At 41.4% G+C, this 22,027-nt stretch overlaps 1 protein-coding gene across 3 annotated transcripts in view; it reads right to left on the bottom strand.

Annotated features, from left to right (window-relative positions):
* Positions 1 to 46: 46 nt before the first annotated feature.
* frmd5a (FERM domain containing 5a) overlaps positions 47 to 22,027 on the bottom strand; it is a 47,456-nt gene continuing 25,475 nt past the window's right edge. Inside the window, exons 2-14 of one of the 3 annotated variants that reach the window (XM_029523036.1) lie at positions 13,376 to 13,480; positions 11,975 to 12,017; positions 11,574 to 11,652; positions 9,632 to 9,729; positions 8,845 to 8,968; positions 7,928 to 8,015; positions 7,176 to 7,264; positions 6,513 to 6,576; positions 6,291 to 6,373; positions 5,321 to 5,395; positions 4,543 to 4,611; positions 4,230 to 4,336; positions 47 to 1,019 (exon numbers count right to left, since the gene is read on the bottom strand). In XM_029523036.1, the coding sequence (XP_029378896.1) occupies positions 433 to 1,019; positions 4,230 to 4,336; positions 4,543 to 4,611; positions 5,321 to 5,395; positions 6,291 to 6,373; positions 6,513 to 6,576; positions 7,176 to 7,264; positions 7,928 to 8,015; positions 8,845 to 8,968; positions 9,632 to 9,729; positions 11,574 to 11,652; positions 11,975 to 12,017; positions 13,376 to 13,480 (1,611 nt within the window). In that variant the 3' untranslated portion in view covers positions 47 to 432. Of the gene's footprint in view, positions 1,020 to 4,229; positions 4,337 to 4,542; positions 4,612 to 5,320; positions 5,396 to 6,290; positions 6,383 to 6,512; positions 6,577 to 7,175; positions 7,265 to 7,927; positions 8,016 to 8,844; positions 8,969 to 9,631; positions 9,730 to 11,573; positions 11,653 to 11,974; positions 12,018 to 13,375; positions 13,481 to 22,027 lie in introns of all 3 variants that reach the window. The other 2 variants (XM_029523035.1, XM_029523037.1) reach the window with 2 other exon arrangements.

Genomic DNA, 22,027 nt, shown 5'->3' on the forward strand with positions numbered 1-22,027 from the left:
TAAATAATAAATGAAGGCAACATTCAAAACCTTCTGTTCCTGTAAATGGAACTGACTCAAATTCTTCAGTTCGTTGACATTTTTTTCCTTTGTATTATTTGAAAAAAATAACACACCTGAAATGAGTTGGAAAAAGAGAAAAAGAAAAGAAAAAGATGTCCTCTGGCTTTGTAGAAAAAAAAGACCAAAACAAGTGAAAAAAGGAGGTGGTTGGGTCGGGGGGTTGAAGGAGGGGGGGGGTGGGGGTAAACTCAAAGTGGAGGAAAGAGATCCTGGCCCGGTGTTACCAAGAGTGGTCCAAGCTGTTTGTCAGCAGGAGGATGATGGGAGGAGCAGGGTTCATGGTTGAGACGAAGCTGCCCTCCATCACTCCGGAGTCCTAATCGTCTTCTCAGACCCCCGAACTGGCTTACGAACTCTACGACAGCACTCTCACTTGTTAATGAGCAACCCGCCCACCCAGCGGAGCTTGCAGGCAAACCACCGCCTGAGGGGACAAAAGTATTCGTAATGGAATTGCTCAAATTCGGGGGTCTGGCGGATATCACGTAAAAATGCTATGTCAAGGTCTGACTCGGTGAGGATGATGAGGAGGAGGAGCAAGACAAAGAGGAGTCCAATGGTCACAAGGAGCAAACGGAGTACACTTAAGACAAACTTATTCACCTGTTCCACCTCGCTGAGAGCCGAGTCCCCCCCTGCACCCTCCTGTGCAGATCTACCGTCCACACCAAAATCACCCCCCTCCCCATGTGTAGGGGTGCCTGCCTCCGACTCCTTCTCCTCTTCGATGCTGCAGGGCGCCCCGTTGATCTGCCGTGAGACAGCCAGCTCCATGCTGTGTTCAGCCACTGGGGTGGGCAGCACACTGTCGGACGGGCTGTAGGCCTCATCCGAAATTACCGCCGTACCGTCGCTGGCATCTGTGGCCTGGCTCCGGGAGCGGGGTACGAACGATTCCCCGTGGGACACAGAACGCACTGGTGTAGAGTGGGCACTGTCGCGGAGGGACTCCAGACCTTGTGGAGGAAGAAAATGTAGATGATGACAGGAACATTACAAACATTTTACAGGATGAAACTATAGTTACTGCCTTGTGGTTGTTGGTCTCCAGAGCAGGTTGAGAAATGTGTTAATAATTTTCTCTTCCTGAGTTACAGAACTGACTAATGGCCACAGTGACGTTGACCTTTGAACTATAAACTATAAACATCTCTATAGTCACAAATCTGAAGACATTCCTGACTGAACGATCACACAACTATGGCCTTTTTAAGTTCACGTTGACCTTTGACCTTTAGCCACCAAAAACTTCTTCCTCAAAGTGAGATTTTCTCTTCTTGCGTATGAAAATGAGGACGGTCAACAGGCAACCTGAAAACATGCCACTGGCACAGAGACATAAAAAATGTTACTAAGTGGTCAGTCCTATTCTGTGCTGAGAGGTTTTTCTGCTGTTTGTCCAGCAGAGGTCTGTTACAGAGCACAGACACACGGTCTCCAACTGGAGAGCTGAAATCTGATGATGCTGTTCCCACGGTCGAAGAGCCGGGTAGGGGTGGGGTGGGGGGGGGGGGTCATTGTACTGAGCGGTCAGGAGCCGATATGAAGCTTAATCATTAACCCAAATGGAAGAAATCATCACATATTATGCTGGCAGTGTTGATCTCATTCAACAGTCACAGAGTGGACAAACCCTTTAAGCTGAAGTATGTTTGAGAAAGCATAAAATAAAGCCAGTCAAGTTCCATCATAAAATGGTCGACGTCGCCTCACATTTTAGCACTTTCTCAGACACAGTCTCTCAAAATAAGGACTTTAAGTAAACTTTAATAGATCAAAGTTTCTACTTTGAATGTACTATAGTTACATTTTTCCAAAAAGCTTTTATGAAACCTCCTCGCTTTCAACATAAATATAAATCCCAAGTTCATGCTTACATTATATTATTTATATTTTAATTTTTTTGGACCTTAAGATAATGTTTACATTGATATTTGAACAAGTAGTTCATGTTTGTTGAGAGACCAGTGTCCAATATATTTCCTATGTAAACAGCAAAAATACATCATGTGTGACAATTGTTTTAAGACAGGAGCCGATTATTAGAGTATAGAAAACACTAAAATATTTGAACCTTTGATCGAGAGCCGGACATCAGGATCAGGTGCACTGTGATGGTGAATGTATCCTGATATTATGGTGATGGAAAATTTGTGGGATCATTAATCAGCTACATCAATCAATATCTGTTTTTGAAAAATTCTAGCATATTAAAAGCAATTAAAATTTTTGAAAATCGAGTTATGCAAAAATTGCACACAATTCCCCCCCTATGGGTGAAATCATCTGTAAACAGCAGCCACTCCAGTTGCAACAGTAGAGGGAATTTTGGAGCCCATACAGCCCAAGTCAACCTACAAACGGTCAACAATGCCTCCTGCCCCTGTGGACTGCACATATGAGCGTCTCTCCACGGATGAGCTACAGCTCAGCCCTTTGCTGACGATATCACATTCTCAAGAGATACATTACACCTTTACTATAAAGAGAAGGATTAAAACTCAGCTATAGATAAGGAGGCAAAGCATGAAAGGGATATTTTAAAAACTACAGCAGAAGTAAGACAGACTATGTCCAGTGTCTATGCCTCAGCTGACACCCAAGTCTTATCAAGGAAAAAGAAGGAGGCATGAAGGCTGGAGGAGTACCAGCAGCCATCTTTACTCAGCCCTGATCTGCTGTGAAGCCACAAGGATACAGACTTTTAATTTGAAAGACTGTGAGATAACTTAAAAAATTCAAACATTGAACAAACTCAAGATGGTTCTTGAAATACTGTGTTGTGGTTGGAACCAAATACAGCTGCTACATTAAGAGTAGTCCAGTCAAAATCAACAAATGCATCAAGAGGAATCAAAACTGCCAGATGAGGTGACAGATGACTACAGGAATAGTATCAGTCCCTCTCTACCACAGATTTCCAGGACAGAGACAGCTTCAAAAAGCAAGCACCTTCATAACAAGTGTACTTCTGGCTGACTGGGATGAGTTTACCTGAAGGTTGGCTGGTCTGGACGTAAGGCAGGGGACTGCCAGGCAGTGGGGTTGCGCTGGCAGACTCCTGCGGCCCCGTCAGAGAAGGGTACAGGGGCAGGATGCCCAGGGCCTTGCCCAGCATGCGAGGCCCCAGGCTGAGTACGCGAACTTTCACATCCCGGTAACAGTGGTTGATCATACGCAGGTGGACGTTCACCCGGGTGGTGATGCGGATCAGACACTTCACCATGGCTGCAGCATGCGCGTGTTTATCCTGTTGTTTTGGTCCCTGTCCCGGAGTCCAGGCCACAGTCTGTGTGTGTGTGTGTGTGTGTGTTTGGCTGAAGGGTTCTGCCTCGGTTGCAGTATGCAAAGAGAAGTGTGAGGTGAATCGGAGGGTTTCTGCAGCAGTTACCGAATCGTCAGCATTGGCCTGGACATGTCTGTTCCCACCCAGGCCAGTGACATACAAGGAGTAGAAGGTTCAGGCTAATTTTAGCTGGGGTATTAATACTGCTGTAAGACACCAAGTCAGCACACACTGGGGGTGGGCGCTCTCATGCTTCTGTTGAACCCACCGCAAGAGAGACAACAAGACCCTCAACATACACAGTGCACCTGCTACTGACCCCGTTTCTTTCAATGTACTAACTTGCAGTATGTTATTTAAGGCAAAATCAGAGTGCCACTGCTCGACTGTTTGGTTAACACAAGCACTGAGGCCACCTGTTCTGGGCCAGGAGCCTGCAGGTGAGCTAAATAAGCAACTTTAGCTGCGTCTATGCTATGAACAACAGTCCTAGCGCGCACACACTGTAACTAGAGCCATATGGCCCATTTCATGATGCAGGTGTGTGCGTCAGTCAGCCTGCTTCAAGTCAATGCATTGATTCAGAGCTCTGTGTGTGTGCGCGCGCGTGCTAGGACTGTTGTTCGTAACATAGACGTACGCACGTGTGTGTGTGTGTGTGTGTGTACAGAAGTGTGTTGTCGAGGAAGGAGAAGAATTCTTCCTATACAGTACTGATGGCTCACTTATCCGTTTTAAAATTCTATCAACCAGTTTGTTGTTGCGCGAAATTATTCATGAGCATATGTGGCGGTGGAAATCTTTATTGCCTGTTAAACCACAACTTGTGATTATGAGAATTGTTGCTTGGTGAAGCGTAGGGCTGGAACTCAGTTCTTACCCTCCATGATAGATATGTGCACAGCTCTCCGACGTGTGCGCGGTACACTGCTGAGTCGAGGTCCATGCGTGATGGATGGGCAACTTCTGCTTGGCACAAGGCCAGCCCTGCAGAGACAAACACAGACACAGGTACGCAACCATCATGGCACTGAGACACAGCCCGAGTGGAGGTAACTCATGCTGCAGCGACTAGGTGCACCTCATACTAAGGTATCTACAGTAGCTTGGTGCCTATGGAGGAAAAAATAAATAAATAAATAAGATCTCATCGAGAGCATTCTGACCTCTCCTGAGTTCACATACAACTCTACCTGTGAATTTCTGGAGGTTCGCGTTTGATTTTGGCACTCTGCTCCATCACCTCTTTTGCCACTCGTCCACTGTTATAAAGCACAGAGATGATGCTCAGGATGAGTTTCACGTACGCACACACATACCACACACATAACCGGCCATTCTGGTGTCACCTAAAGCCATGAGAGCCAGTGGATGAGTACAGTACCTGAGCATCATGATTGAATTAACCTGGTGAATTCAGCGTTGTGTAACTGAATTACCACCCGTGAGACAAATGCACACAGACGTGCAAGCAAAAATATCAAAACAATGACCATGACTTGCCTTGCTTTTGACGCAAATACATTTTCATCATATACACTTGAATTTTTAAATGAAAATTAATATTATTTTCTTTCTTAGCTGCAGTTATTATCTAGCTATACAGATGTGTTCAATATTACTGAAGTTTACATTTTACAGTCCAGGGACAACAGACACATTGCTTTATAGATGAATCTAGATAACACTAAATGTAGAAGGTAGACAGTAGATTAGGTATATTAATACATTCATAACTTGGTATCAAGTATATACAAGGTGATATTATCTCATGTGATCATTTTTTGATTATTGTGTCCTCTGTCTTATGTGTCAGGCCTGTCCTTTGGGAAAAAGTAGCTGACGTGACAGCACATAATGCCAGGAGGTTATGTCTTCTGAGAATAACTGTCTCCACTTCCAGCTGGGGGTTTTCTGCAGTGTCCTCTCCCCTCCCTGTCATCAGTAATGCTACATTGTTGTGTACTCTACCTGTAACGGAAACGGCTGCCCTTGAAGAACAGGTTGCTGCTGGACACGGTGCGAACCTGACTTGACTTCTCAAGCCTGGAGGAAAAAAAAAAAAAAGGTTACCTGCTGTACCTAAAAAAAGGGCACAGAAAGAAGAACCATTGATCCTGAAAATAAACAATTAGCTTATTTTTGCTTGACGGTGAAGCTTACGTCACTGAGGCATGAATATATGTAATCTTTGTTTTCTGAATCCCAGAACGAAGCAGAGCCTAGGATCAAATACTCTGCTTTTAAATTATGCATAGCCTCTCTTTAAACTATAGGCACTGCGTCCTTAACATGGCTCCATACACTATTCAACATGTTTATATTGCAGTTGTAAGTGAGACATTAATGTTTAATGCTTCATTTTGCTTTCAAAGGATGTTTGCCTCGCTGACAGACGCAACATTTCATCATGTTCTTTCCTCGTAGTCCCCCAGACTCCTTATTCCAGGAGAGTCCTAATAGGGTCAATAAAGTATCTGCCACTTCCGAGCACCATCAGACACACATCATATTAACTCAAAAATACCAAGCTCTTCTCTTCCCTTCTTTTTCCTCTCTTGTCATCCGCCAACCCCCCACGCGTACCTTTCATACCCTGAGTCATACTACACTGTTGCCATCCTGTGAGTTCACACAGTGCTTGTTTTCTTTTTTTAAACATGTAATCACCTTTCCAGAACCAAGAAGAGCAGAAAGGACCCATAATATTATTCATGGCTGAGACAGGGGAGCTATAGTTCAGAGGAAACGTTGAAGTGCTTGCAGTCTCGTGCCAGTGCACACTCATTCATTAAAGGTCGGCAGCAACTCACACCTCATTTTCCCACTACAAACAACCCAGAGGGACACCAAGATACTGTGACAGTAAGCTGCCTGACTGCGCTCGAAGTAACTAAATCATGACTGTGAGGAGAAATTAAATGAAATAACAGAGACTCACTTATAGAAAGCTTGGTTCTCCACTCCGCATTTCCAGAGGTGTTTGCATGCCTCCGGAGTGGGTGCGAAGTATGTCAAGATGATCTTTTTGTCCTGCACGTTAAAAATATGAGAACGTGCAGGACAATATAATAAACTGAGGCAGAAAACCACACTCGACAGGCTGTCATGAAACCGTATACTCTGGAGTATTTTCTCCGCCTCTAAAAATTCATGCTCTCACCTCCTTTTGATTTGCATATATGTGGAATGTCTTTCCTTCGAACTTAAGCTTGGTCACTTCGTTCCTGCACAGAAGAGAGCACAGCAACAGTTATACATACAACAAGTGAAATCAGAGAGCCACAGCCTCTTTAAATATTCATGAAAGCAACTTTGAGATCACATAAACAGCCACGGACCTCTGTGTCAGACTGACAAAACAAATAACTGATAATAATCCCCGCAGACAAGGGGAAACCTGAGCCGTGCCGAGGGCACACTAAAAAGTGAATCTGTTTTCATTATGCAAACAACTTTCGCAAAAAAAAAAAAACAAGCATCTTGTTGTTAACATGTTACATTTTTCAGTGAAAGTAACTATCCCCTGCCAGAGAAGACTATTGTTCTGAAGCTTGACTTGATCTTTTGTGTAGTATGGTGAATCTAGGTGGTGTAATTAGCCATCTGTGCACATGTCAGCCTCCGGCTCTTGTGAAAGGTAGAGGCAGATGGAGGAGATTTGCTGACGTTCACTGTACAACCAGCTGCAGTGCACATGCTGTTTCAAAACCACACACTTAGAACACTTACGTCAAATCAAGCCAGCAGAGTGGCGCTTGTGATTCGGGTCCTGAAAAGACTTGAGCGTGTGCTCACGTAAGAAAGAATTGCATGTTTCACTCACCATTTCAGAAAATGAACTCTCTTGTTTCCTTGAAGCACCACAAAACCAAATGGTGTGAAGGCGAGAAACGCTGGATTCCCAGACACATCCTGGAAAACACCAAAAAAAAAAAAATTCAACATGTAGCTCAAAAAAAAAAAAAAATCATAAAAACAGACATGTTTACCATTTACTGTCTTGTACACCGATCAGAAATAACATTATGACCAGTGACAGGTGAAGTGAATAACACTGATTATCTCTTCATCATGGCACCTGCTCGTGGGTGGGATAATTCGGCAGCAAGTGAACATTTTGTCCTCAGAGTTGATGTGTTAGAAGCAGGAAACGCCTGCCAGGACAATGCACTGGGCCACGAGGCAGAAATTGTTCAGGAATGGTTTAAGGAGCGCAACTACAAGTTTGAGGTGTTGACTTGGCCTCCCAATTCCCCAGATCTCAATCCGCTGGAGCAACTGTGGGATGTGCTGGGCAAACATGTCTGATCCATCGAGACCCCACCTCAGATCTTAGGGGACTTACAGGATCTGCTGCTAACGTCCTGGTACCAGACACCACAGCACCCTTTCAGGGTACCAGTGGAGTCCATGCTGTGAAGGGTCAGGGCTGTTTTGGCAGCAAAAGGGGGACCAGCACAATGTTAGGCAGGTGGTCATAATGTTGTGCCTGATCGGTGTAGACCCCATGGGAATACTTTAAGTTGAACAGAAATACATGAAATGTCTAATATAGCACAGCAGTGGTTGAAAGACCTTGCATGGATGTGGATCCACACCATACGTCTCCAGCATCTGGGCTTTCTGCAGGAAATTTCGCTCCGATGTTTCGGGCGTCTGTCCACTGAGGAGGAGCAACAACACACCGAAACAATTTGTTACAATTTCAAAGGTCCAAAATTCAAAAAGCCTCGTACACACAAATAAATGCCCAAGGTTGCGATATATCAGATATATTTGGAAAAACTATAAAAGGATATATCAAAACAACTCAGACGTCAACATAAGAGGAGCAAGCATGTTGTTGCATGATGTTAACTTTGTGGTGAGGAGAGAATAAACCACTAGTGGGCAGCAGGGTCTCACACTGTTTGTCATTCAGCTTCCGTAGCACCAAAACTAGACTTGGTTGATGCAACTCCCCCTCTATTGTGTCTCACTGTCTCTCATTAAACAGACATCTTGTATTTTTGCTTCCTTTTTGTTTGTTGTTCACTGTGTTATAACTAACGTGATCTATTAATGTCATGAATCAGCGTTAGAGTGAGATTCATTTGACAGACTTGGATGGATCAATGAGAGAAACACTTCACCAGTGTGTGAGAAGAGAGGGTTTCTGCCTGGGTTTGTTTGTGTACATCTGCTCCATCAGATCTCTTTCAACACTGGGTTAGTTAGGTTAGTATCCATCACTGATAGCTGTGCACACAAAGGGCAGGCTATGAACTCAAGACAATCTGACTGTGTTATCTGAGAGGCCGGTGGAGAACTGAGCTTTTCTACCCCATCTGCTCAAATGACTGACAATAATCTGTCTAGCCAACCCAATGCAGGTCCTTCATTAACTGCAGTCAATTACCTAAATGTCAGGAAGTCTGGCTTTTGATCTGCAGGTCTGCGAAACAGTGAGAGTGTTCGACAGCGGAGGTGCGGCTGCATATTTTGGTTCTTACATTAGTTCTGTCTTGTGTATATCTGCAATCCGTCGCTCCAGCCTCTCTGAATGTTTAGGGAAAAACTGGAATTTGGAGCTGTAACCTTCAGGATGCTTCCCTGGGTCATAATCACCGATCTCAGCTGGAAGAGGGAACAGGAAAAGTGAAAACATCCTTCTAGACACCCAAAGTTAACCAAATATTTTGTGCACAGTGGTTGTTTTGCAGGTGAGGATTATTTGTGTTCCTTCATACCACACTGCACTCCCTCAGATGACCCTGATGCCAATTTCTCTCTGCAAGGAGGAGCTGACCCAGCAGCCCATCTTTAATTCATCAGCCCATCCTCTATCACTGCGCTCTCTGTGGTGTTGGCTGTGCCACTATACCTCATGTCTGTTATGCTTGTTATTTGTGTGTAGGGTAAGAAGATGATAAGATGCCAGATAACCACTTCAAAGACCGTCCAATTGAGCACGAGTTCCTGCTTACTGAGGATGTACAAAGTACAGATTAACTTCTCACTTTATTCCAGTTTTAGAGCCTATATCAGTATGAAAAATGTCTTGAACCATAAAACAAGAAACCCATCATGTTTTGAGGAGAAATACACATTCTGCTTGTGGCTTCTAATTGGCTCTTTCTACTCATAAAAAAGTAATAATAATAATAATAATAAAAAAAAAACCTGTTAGCTTGACGAGAAGTGCTCATCAGCATTATGAACTACAGGGCATGATAAAACAGAGGTCATGTGGAGAGCAGAGAATAATGCAAGTCTTATCAATCTGTCAGCCTCCATTACCTTGAAGGATGTAAGCAGCCAGCATGGCAGCATCTGAGGTTTTGCACAGGAGCCGACCGTGGTAGAGGTCCCTCTTGATTTGCAGGAAGATGAGATACCTACAAAAGGACCAAAATCCCATCAGACACCTAGACAAGCCTTCTGCGGAGGACACTAATGACATTCATAAACATCCATAACCACATGTACAGGGACATTTCTCCGTGAAAACACAGAAGGAATAAAACAGCACGACAAGAGGAGCAGCAAAACAACAAACCTGATAAACCTCAAAGGCTATTGAGTTCAGGTTCCCCGTGGGTGGTTTGAATATTTCTTTTTGAATTGGCAGAAAAGAGGGTTTTGTTCTGGGGAAAGAAGGCAGTAGGATGGCCCTGAGGGAGAAGTGGCTACTGACGCTGTGCTGCTCATAAAGCCTACAGTCTTGCTTCAATTTCTCCCTACCAGCTCCTAAAGCATAAAATTTACATCCTGCCATTTACTGAATCTAATGACAGCACAACGATGGCTTGGCTATTATTACCATCATTGTTGTGAGGACATCACGTTTAGTGGAATTACAGCCGAGCCCCCCCGTTCATCCTTCCCAACCTTGAATAGGAAAAATGCAGTCCCATAAAGACTAATGACTCTCCTTGTATGGATCCAAGCATTAAAGAAGTGCTTTCATTTCCTGTCTTGTTCATTAACCCTTACACTGCCACATTGATATTTAATGCTTTTAAAATGTCTACATTGATTAATGAGGAAATGCACCCCTCCCCCCCCCTTTTATCTGTTTTCCCTTGTGGCTCTCTTCACAGGCAATTCCTGATTTCCTGTGGATTGCATATACAGTGTCATACATCCATAAACGCACTGGTGTGGGCTTAGCACATCAGCAGTTTTGTCAGTCCATTAGTGAATAAAAGCAATTTACCAACAGAAAGAGCAGAACTACAGTAAATGTATCACAGGTATATATGTATATATAAAAAAAAAAAATAAGAAAGGAAAAGTGCTGGCTGAGTTCTATTTATATGGGACAATTTTACTGGGACACAGAGTAACTGTACAGTAAATATTATTTGTAACCTTGGATACATAATAATAAATGCTACCGATGATATTCTATATAAACAACATTTTCATGTAGTACTGTGTCTTTGCACAAGGGGATGAGAGGGGCAGACGTGGGGTGTCCTTTTGTGGCCAGCACCGTCTCCAGCCTGTCCACCCTCATCTTCATATATCACTCTCCATCCTCCTCCTCCCACAACCCCAGCCTTTCATTCTCCCTCCTTCTCTCTTCAGCTCTTTGTCTGTACCTTTTGCCCCTTATCTGCTCTGTTCATTCGGTGCATTTTATATGTGGTGCACATTTCATCTCCTTACACCTCAGACAGCGGCTGGACCCCTGCCGGCCCATAATCGGCGATGAATACATCAGGAAAAAGTGCATGCGCTCAGCGTGATCTGAATGCAGCGTACACTGACTGCACTTCCTTTTTAGTTTGTCGCGTTTAGCATTCTGCAAATTAATGAGGAAAATATTACCACAGGTCCGTTAAAAAGGGCAGAGATGATAAGTGTGCATTTCAACAATTTTACAGGTTTTTGTTTTTGATCTCCACGAGCAAATGCTTTTATATTCCCCTTCCTCCTGTTGCAAACCTTGTTTTGTTTAATATTTATCATAATGTTTTCGACAGTCAAGTACTCAGGCATTTTAATTATGAAGGCACATAAATAATTTTTTAGGAGACATGCTTGCACTGCCTAACTGACTTTGAGAACACAAAAAAAAAAATAATCTCAGCTGTTTTTCACAGGTTTGTCAAATGACAGCAGTCTCCTCATGGCTCCACTGACTGTCTAACTGATTTTACCGTAAAACTAAAACAAAAGTACGCTGTATCTGTCGAGAATAATACTATATGACCGTTATCAACTTAGCTCATACCGTGTGATTTCCTCCTTCAGAGCAGCAGGATCAGGGGGGTAGAACTTGACTCTCAGACACATAGTGAACGGAGGCTGAGCTGGAGGGAACAAACGGCAAACATTAAAACACGGACAACAGCAGTAAAACTCTTTTTACACACTATCAAATAACTGGCACCAAACAAGAGTTCCCAAAAATGCAAACATATTCCATTCCAATTTAATGAACGAAAATATCAAGTAAGAATATGGACAAATAGCACGTTTCATCAATGGTTGCACGGTTTCATTCAATAAAGCCTTTGCCTATGTTATGGATTCAAACATCTATTGTCTATCAGACCAAGTGATCAATATAAAAAGGATTTAATGACCCGTTTCCATGAATGAGACAAATAAACAGAAAGTCAATTTACTTACATTTCATTTGCTTTGAGATTGATTTTGTGAACTCCAACCAGTGCTACATTAGAAAGAAAAACAGATAATCAAGTCACCAAAAAACCCACACATCGAATTATTCAACTGGCACTTAACACTTGTGGGAAACCTGTTTGTGCCGCACACGGTGCTACAATGGCACAATTCCAGCACTGCGATATTTCAACACTGCATTAAAAATAAAGAATTTGCCGGATTTTCTACTATGAAATCTTCAAAGGTTTCAGGTGAATATATTCAAACAGCTCTGTGGTGGTAGACAACAGCTTTTGACTGAGCGCTGAGCTGCTGCTGCTGTTGGTGTTGGTGGCAGTCTATCACCAGATTGTGATTCTTCTTCCTCTCTTTTTGTTTGAACTGTTGTCCCAAAACCTTTCCCCCCAAGTTACCTTCTTGCTAATCCAACCCTCCCACCACCAAAATAGTCCTGAGTGACAGAATAGAGGATGCAGCATCAGCAGGACTTGGCTCTCGTCCACGGGACAACATGATCTGTGAACATGTGAATACTTCATGAATCAAGCAGTGCTGTTACATGCCTCACAGCAGAAGAGCCTGATGGAAAACCCGTCACTGAAGGACGGCGTGAATATGAGAAACGGAAAAACACAACTTTTCACTCTAGCCCTTGAATGAATCAAACACAATCTATTTTAAAGTATCACCAAGCATGGGAATTTTATATTGACAGAAAAAAAGCATAATCTCTTCTATACACAGTCATTCTGAGGTCCCATTCAACCACTTCTACTTTTAAAACACTGGGAGACAGATAAAAAAAAAAAAAAAATTATGGCTCTTCCCACAAATAACAACTGCCCAATTCTTATTTTGAATGAAATTGTTCATTCAAAACTTCTATCTGTTCATTAAAGGGCTAGTTCAACGTTTGGGCAAAGCTTTCTTCCTTTTTTGTGTGTTAAGCAGAGTGTAAGGTAGGAAACACTTATCTTAGCTTAGTATAAAAACTGGAAGCAGAGGGAAACAATTTGCCATGCTATGCTCTATCAGGTTATAGAATAAAGAAATGCAAAAATAACTGGTATCCAATGTAATAATTATTTCCTCATATATATATATATATATATATATATATATATATATATATATATATATATATATATATATATATATATATATATATATATATATATATATATGTATATATATGTATATGTGTGTGTGTGTGTGTGTGTGTATATCACGTCACAAATTCTTGACTTCCACTTGTCGTATCCTAGTGTTATCCTGCAAACTCCCTGAACACACAATCTTCTCGTCCTCTTAAAGCAGCGATGACCCAGTTTGCTTAAGTTCCACATTATTTAGAAAATGATCAACATAAATGCAAAAGAAACACACAAACACACACACACTTACCCGCTGCTTGTCTGGATCCACATATCTGATGCCAAAATAGTCTTTCTCCAACAAGTTGAGGTGATGGCAGATGAGGTCAAACAGATACTGTCCCTTTGCGTCCCTCTGCAATGGAAGAAATGAAAAAATTTAAATTTACCAAGCATGTGAAGTCATATTTGTGAAGAAAGCCAGAAAAAGATTCAACAAAGAACTTCAACAAGACAAATATTTCCTGCAGGCAGAAGCTGCTGCAGATTTTTTTTTTTTTTTTTAACCCTGCCACAGATATCTCAGGTTCATCCAATATTAATACACAGTCAGAGCCATCTGAGGTGTCTGGAATAAGCCAGATCTACAGCTGAAGGAGGAGCTCAAAGAGTGGAGTGATTAAATATGCTGAGATCTGACTTGGCTTCTGCTAATGCTCTGCATTCTGAACCTTGAAAACATTTACTGCAGCACAGAGAGAAAAGCCTGGGCATCTGAGACCGTGCTCTCCCTTCACATCACTGTAGTCTACTGATCATACTGGCTCACACCAGGAAGTTCGGATCAGACTGGAACAGACTTTTTTTTTTCATAGTAATCCAACAGTAGCTCATTATACTGTAGAAAACATCCCATAGCATTCGCTTCTGCCAAAACATGACAGGAAACACCAAAAAAAAAAAAAAAAACTACGACTAGTTCTTCAACATAATTTATTGCTTTCCCTCTGGAAGAGTTTTACACACCCATGAGGGACGTAGATATATTTTATATTTTATATATACATATTATGATATATTTGCATAAGTACATACATTAGGTAATTAGATGAGTACATTAGGCCCTATTGTTGCAAATGGGCAAATTACTGCAGCAAACCAGGCAGCATAATAAGTGAAAGTTTTTTGACTCATCCAACACTGTGGAGGAGCTACACTGTGCAGGTCACATCTGTCACTGTGAACCAAGATTAAACTCTCCATCTGTATGATAATGTCTCGAAACAAACTCAATACACAAAAGGAATTTCACAAGACTAAATATCACATATATAAGTGTTTTAATCGTTTTATTTGAATAAGTCACTATGCTGTGTGTGACATTTGAGTATCTTGTTGTCTGTGGTGCTGGATAAACACCTAACATCAGGAAATACTGATGTGGTTAAAAATAATGAATAATGAATGTCAGTGAGAAACCAATTGTCATGCCTGTGTGCCACAGAACTGAATTGGGATTTTTTTTTTTTTTTGAAGGGGTCAATCAGCACATGCAAAAATGTCCAGAACTCACACTGCACACTGCAAGGTACCTTTTATTTAATGAAGATACATTTAATTCCATCTTCTTCAAGTCAGGTTATGGCTCCTATTTGCTATCTTATTATCTTAAAATAGCAACCGTTTTTCCATGTTAAACTGATAAACATTTTTACAATGGAAAAAAATACAGTGGACTCAGTTATGTTGAAGGCACAGCTTGTGACAAAATGACAATATTACATTAACAGCTTGTTGACACATTTTAATTTTGGTAGGTGTGACAGGTGACTTTAGTCTGAAATCCTGGTCAGATTTTTGGTTGCGTTTGTCGAACCTTTGATCTGATATTTCCTGAAGTAAATTAGGAATCTTTGCTCATTTTAGATGATATAAATGCATTTCCTGCTCAACGGCTCAATTTGAATGATCCTCTATATTCTTTGCAAGCCAACGAATTAAAATTTCATGGCCACTTCCAGCTCCATTTATGACCATGTCTAAAAAAAAAATAAATAAATAATAATAGTAATAAAAATAAAAAATAAAAAATTCACACATGGCAGCCACTCAGGTCTCAGCCCTGATCATGACTCATGAGGACACAGCTGAGGTCAAGGTTGGACAGCACTCCTCCCTCGCCTCTCTCCACGCCTGGTTGCTCTGTTACAGTGGAAGTGTCAGCGGCAGCGTTTCCCTCCATATCATTCACAGCCACTTCATTAGGACACTGGCCTGTCGCTCAGCTGCCGTCACTCCTCTGACCAAATGCCAATGGGAGCTTTGCCACTGGAGCTACCTGACCTCTCTGTGTGGCCGTCCTCACTCCTGTCACTGTGAGACGGTGCCCCTGCATTAACATGACTAACCAACCGGATGTGCCTGCTAATGTAGGAAGTCGGGACCCCGTTCACATATAGTATATATACCCAAAATAAAAATGGGTTTCAACAAATCAGTATACTAAAATTCAATGTCATTCATGTTTTTTAAGTATAAAGGTTGACTGGAATGAGAACCCTGCTGCAGGGAAGCATAGGGGCAACCAAAGCGAAACTCTCCATAAAAATGGTTCTGTATCAGGACAGTCTTAGTCAGGAAGGACATCTGCTCTTTTGTTGCAAGGAAAGAGCAACTTTGTTAGTATTCAACAGCACTCCCACCCTCTGCCCTCTCCCTCCCCTGTGCCCCCTCCCTCCATTTTTGCACCATAGAGATCACAGCTACATTATTCCCCCGCTAGGCTTCCCAATTACAAGATCTACGTGATTTGCAAGAGTCCTGAAGTTTCTAATTGATACTAATTAATTATTTCCTCCTGGTCTGATCTGTGGTGGAAAGGGCTGTAAAACAACCAGGTGTGACTTCATTCGCAACATGCAATTCCTACTGTGTTGTGTTTTCTGTTCCTTTCCTAAAAAAAAAAAAATGTAAACTGTGAAAAATAAATGAAATGAACTGTGATAAGGTGAAGATAACATCTGTGTTGTTAATGGATTTGTTCAGTTTACAATCAATGCAAATTGCCCCTGTTATATAGAAAACAATCACCTGAAATATAAAAACATTGTATCTCTGGGGGGAAATTCAGAATGATCTCCCAATCAAAAACAAAGGGGAGTACATTGATATATCTGAAAAACTAAAAAACCAAAAGCTTTATTTTTCCTCTGCCGAATGATTATAGGATGCAATCATTTTACTGAGTTTGAAAAGATATGCTCCTTCGAGTCGTGATGATCAAAGCCATCACAGCCATTTAAAAAAAGAAAAACAAATCATTGACTAATTTTTGGATCAGCTTTGTGTATCAGTTAGAAGCTGATTTATGATTTACTTAAGTTATGAATGCTAACCCAAACCAAAAAGATAATAGAAATAACACGTAGGGCTTTTATTTTTTTTCTTCCTAAAGAGTCCCAAGTGTCCTTTCAGATCAATCATTGAAATGGTCTCCATGTCAACACGGGAACACAGACCATTAATAAAAGATTGAATCACTTTAGTCAATTTAGCTGGGTGGGTGGGCTCATGATGTCAACGACTGTGTGTGAGGAAGCCTGAGGTCATATCTTTGGTTTCATTAGCAGATTGTGTTCTTTTGTCACAGGAGAACAAGTGATTTCACTGATTTTGTCTCGTCATCAAGCTGCACAGAGTTCAAGCCATTACCCTGCTACTCCGCTCACAAGTCAACTCAGCACCGTCCGTCAACAGCGCAGTTTTACAGTACGCCATCCAATCAAGTCCATTTCTATGACGCGACAACGTGAAACAACATTTATTTATTTGCTCTATTACAAGCAAATGAAGTGTGTTAGGGTTTTATGAAATGCACACATCAACATTTACTACCTAAAGGTCAGGTTATGAATAAGAAATAAATTCTGTGCATTATTAAAACAAGTAGACTATTCTACACCGATAAATCATTCAATATTCGATCCAAAATTTCAATTTGTATTAGACATCAAGACAGTAAATGAACTGATGCCACAGAGACCAGACGCTCCCAGAGACTGGGGACCAGACCTCCACAGAGACTAGTCCAGAGACTGGACCCAAATGATTCATATCATGATCCATCGTTTTTCCGTGCAGTAGCCCAGTCCATCTCTCAAATTACGGACAGTTTACAGTCACCAATTAACCAACCGGCTGCCCAGCCGGGGACCGAACCCGCGATTTCTTACTGTCGAAACTCCACAGAGTTTCAGACTGTGTTTATTGTGTCCATAGGATATATGTTTTGTGACTGATTCCTGCTGGATAGGAGGCAAAAAAGAAGAAGAGAAAAAAAAAAAAAAGCACCTGAACTCGTCATTACTAATGAAGAGTCTGAGCGTGTCTTTTCACAGTAACCCTGTTATTGGCGGCACTCGGACAGTGATATGCGCATGTGGTTGGCAAGTCATGGTGCACACTGTAAAATAGGGCTTCCCCAAGGGCCACTGTGTTATTCGAACCTGGATAGAAGTTATAATAATACAGTAAATGCTTTGAATTTCTTAGATATAGCTCTGCAGTATTCTTAACAGACTGAATAGCAGCAGATGATAGAACGCTCATTGACTTTGACTTGCAAAAAAAGACTTGTGAACATCTCTGATGTGCACAAGTGGACATTTGGTGTCTTATTAGGAGCTCAGCGGCAAATTGGCTATTAACTTATATACAGCCCTGGGTAATCAAAAGAGACACAGGACATGTAATAGAGAGTGACAGAATATCTCAAGAGTGATTACAATGCTTCACTCAGACTAATTTAAATCATCAGTCATCAAATATGCATGCTAAAGAGACGTGACCCTGGAAAGTACGTCATGTCAGATTGAGGAGCATATACAGCAAAAGGCAAACCCGTGCACATTTTGTTATATAAATAAATTCTGATTCCAACTGTACTCAAACCATTTATTTCTTTATACTAGTATTTAATTCATAAGAGGAGCTGACTACTTTAATGGCATGCAGAGATAATGTGATGCAGTTGGAATGAGTCTTTGTCCCAGACGATGCTGTGAACCAGAGAAAGGTTTTGTAGCAGAGTCTCACCATGCGAAAGTGGGCCATCAAAAAATACGATGAGAATGTGCGAGGATCTGCTCCAGAAATGTGAGGATCAAGAGAATCAAGAGAATAACTCAAGCAGAGCTGTGGATAGTGCAATATGGATAATTGCTTTTAAAGCTTCTCAGTGGCATAGTTTGAAAAACTGAAATGTGAGTTTAAAAGAGGAATTCACCAAGGGGAAATATGCTATTCAGCTAAATTCCAAAACATATCCTCACAAGACCCCACAAAGAGGATTCATAATTGATAGATGGAGCCATGTCCTGGCTTGACACTGTTGGCAGGGATCTTAACAAATCGCCGTTGTCATGACCAATGTTTTTCACACATGGAACGGCAGAGAAGGATCATTTCAGAGATCTGCAAAATTACAGCATCTTTTATCTTCTCCAATTTCTCATGCCCCACCGAAACACACTTGGGATTTGAAATGTGACATGATGGAAGTATTGGCGCGCTACCATTATGCAAGTTTGCTACATGTTGCAAATTAGCATGTCTGCTAATTTGTTTCACATACACACGTTGCACTTATAACATAAGGAGACGCTTTTAAACCCAAGCTGTTCAACAACAACATACATTTTTTAAACACATATTTCAGAATACTGTTCTCGTCCATGTCAAAAGTTACAAATCATATAATATGATTTGATAAATCGCATTTGTTCTTAAAAATTTCAAGAAAACACATATCAAATATGGTCATAATGAAAAATGAGAGCTGAGGGCTAACCAGCTGCAAATCCTTTCAACAAGATGAAAGAAGTTGGGCCATGCCAGCAACTTTATTTGGCTGCTCGAACGCACGATAGCCACACTAACAAGCTTCCTCACTCGTAATGTCAATGCTAATATAGTGATGCTGATAATATTGAACATTTTCTGTGTTTAACATTGTAGTTTGTGTTCAGCACCAATGAGGAAAATAAGAACATATTGACAGTGCTGACTGAGGACTGAGTGATAAGTGTTGCCTGCAGACAAGAGTTCAAGACATCAAAATAAAAATTACAGGAGACTCAAAGTGTGCTACATGGAGGTGTAATCTTTGACACATTACTTGAATATGGCTGTCAGAATCCATGAGTCCCAAAACACACGTGTCACTCAGCATTCACTGGCATTCATAAGCGACACTATTGATAGATCACTGCAGGGTTGAATGAAACCTCGCCACCTGAAAAGGGGCTGGAGATGTGCGTTTGACGAAGAGTTGTTTGTGACAAGTGCCTAAATGATTGTGTGGCTTCCTGCGGGCACAAGGAAATGAATACGTTTCTAGATGAGGATTTCTGAGTCATTAGTCCTTCAGCCCACCAGTGATGGATTTCACTGCCAGCTTGTTTCTAATAGCTTTTCTGTCACATCTCTCAACTGTACATGCAGCAGAGCATTGTGGGTACAACTATTTTAAAAATATACCCTGTGTAGACCACAGCACATAGCTATGAGGTTTAAATAGAGTTTAAGAGTAACACAAAGGCATATATCAACTTAGGTTGGTCTTCTGTCAGCTAGTAAAATTAAAAACATTCTTTTCCTGTCAGTGTTTGACTGAATATTTGTGAGCCTGAGTCTGTTCCCCTCCATTACAACAGTTAGGCTTTCTTACTAAAAAGTGTGACAAATACCCCCAAAACAAAATGAGCAGTACAATTGGTGTCGTGCTTGGGATTAGCATATAAACAATGCTTGATTTTTTGGCATTTGCACAGCTTTGGTGGTGATGTGCCAGTTTAGTCTGCCCGAGTGTAGTGAAAGGCTGTCAGGCAGTGAATCAGTCTCACTAATTTAGACTGTTTCAGCCTCTCAGACGTGACATTTATTCTCATGTACTGTTAACCTCTCCATGACATGAAAACTGGATAAGTTTACAGCGCGTTATATTATCATAGCTGCATCTAGTTTTAGCCCACAGGCATGACACATTGTACCAGACATCCAGATTTGAGTTGCTGGCAAGGACTCATTTAAACACTGACTAATATTTGTTGTTTATCAGTGCAATAGCCATAAACTCTGCAACAGATTTCTTGGCAATCTCTGAACCTTTAGTTTTTCTTGATCTAATGCATAAATGGCATTTCAGGACATTAGACCTTAACAAGAACTAGTCTCAAGCACGGTCATTGAAAGAACTTAAGCTGCACTCCATGGTCTATTAACTGGTCTCAGGCTATAACCTTCACAATGTGTCTCAGCCCTGGGCTTCTTTAAAACAATGAGACGGCTAGTTCACTGAGCTCAATCCTCATCTTATTCACCAAAGCTAACTGAAAAGGCAGCTGGAGCTTACCAGGCCCTTTGTTTTCCACCCTGCCGTCTGTAAACTGCACAGACACCCATTGGGCCTAATTGTTCCACTACTAAGGCACCTTCTGCTTGGTGTGGCTATCATAATGCTGTGCTGACAATGTGAAACCCCTCCCTGGTAGGTGGATAATCCCAGGTTTCATCTCACAGCCACCTCATGACTGTATACTGATAAAGTCTGATGACCTGCCTGTGTCAGAGTTTTATCTGAACCTTTTCCCACTTTCAATTTCCAAATGTTTATCACACTTAGTTTGCTTGCAAAACTTTCCTTTTTGCGTGTACAGCGCGACTCTGCTGACACAGACAAAACAGCTGGTTAAAGCGTTGTATGTCTGTTTCAATGAACTGCAGCTGTCAGATCTTTTATGAAAAAGACCGCCCCAAATGGAGGGCAGAAAGAAAAAAGGCTTTGTGGGAAAAGAGAGGATTAATTCAGACACTTACCATTTTAATGTCAGTTGTAATTTCCCTACTGTATTCTTCCTCTTTTTCTATTCTTACCAAGGAGGGATATTTCTATTTCGATCACACTCTCCTATTTTGGTCAAGTAGGCTGATTGAATGTGAAGTCACTGGAGGAAGTATCATTTGGGACCGGCCTGTTTGTCATTTTACCTGTACATTTGAAAAAAATTCTAAAGAATCAAAGCTACCTGCTAAAAACATTACAACTTTATTATATTAGGAAAGGAAATTCTTATTTCCAGCATTTGCAAACTGCACTAAACTTAGAGAGCAATGCCTTTGTGTTGAGTTTTGTGTTCTGACACCTGTGCTTCAGAATGAGTTGGGTTGCAGTGAGGAACGAGCCTCAGGCTTCCATCTATGGAAAACTTTGTTGCTAAGAGTCACTCTTCCCTCTGTCGCCTCAAGTTAGTCTAATGGGAGACTGGCTTGTCCAAAACAGTTAACGTGTCTATGTGTCAACAGCCAGTGTTGACCAGAGAGGTGCTATCAGGCACATCATGCAGTTTGGTGTGTTTCATAAATTCCTTAGGAGAACTATGGAAGTAAGATGGAACTGTATCATGTCAAGATGCATAAACTCCAGAAGAAATCACATTTAATGAAATGTGCTGTTTGTACTATTATACTATTAACAAAACCAAAATGACTGACATTTGTTTTGTTGTTTTATCTTGTCCCCAGTGTGTCTGGTATATCTGCTGATCACTGGTTCTGTGATATCACAATTGTTTCTGTGGTCAGAGCACAAGTCAGTGCCTCATAGGAGCTGTTGAACACATTTGACTAAACGATGCAAAGCTGGTGGAGTGCCATTTGAATTTTTAGGGTTTTCTTTTACTCACTTTCATGTTTTCCAAGCAGCAATGACAAACCGAAGCACCAAACCAAAAGCATAGCGCAGCATTTAAACAGGTAGCTTTAGAAAGCTAAAAACTGCATGGCGATGGCAGGAATTCCCGCTGTCTGAAACCCAAAAATGCAAAGAGGTTATTTGACAAAGCAACAGCAACAGCTGGACACTGACAATATTACAGCAATTATATAAACAAAGGCAACAAAAAAA

This window comes from Echeneis naucrates, chromosome 16 (assembly GCF_900963305.1).
Source record: "Echeneis naucrates chromosome 16, fEcheNa1.1, whole genome shotgun sequence".
NCBI classification, from domain to species: Eukaryota; Metazoa; Chordata; class Actinopteri; order Carangiformes; family Echeneidae; genus Echeneis; species Echeneis naucrates.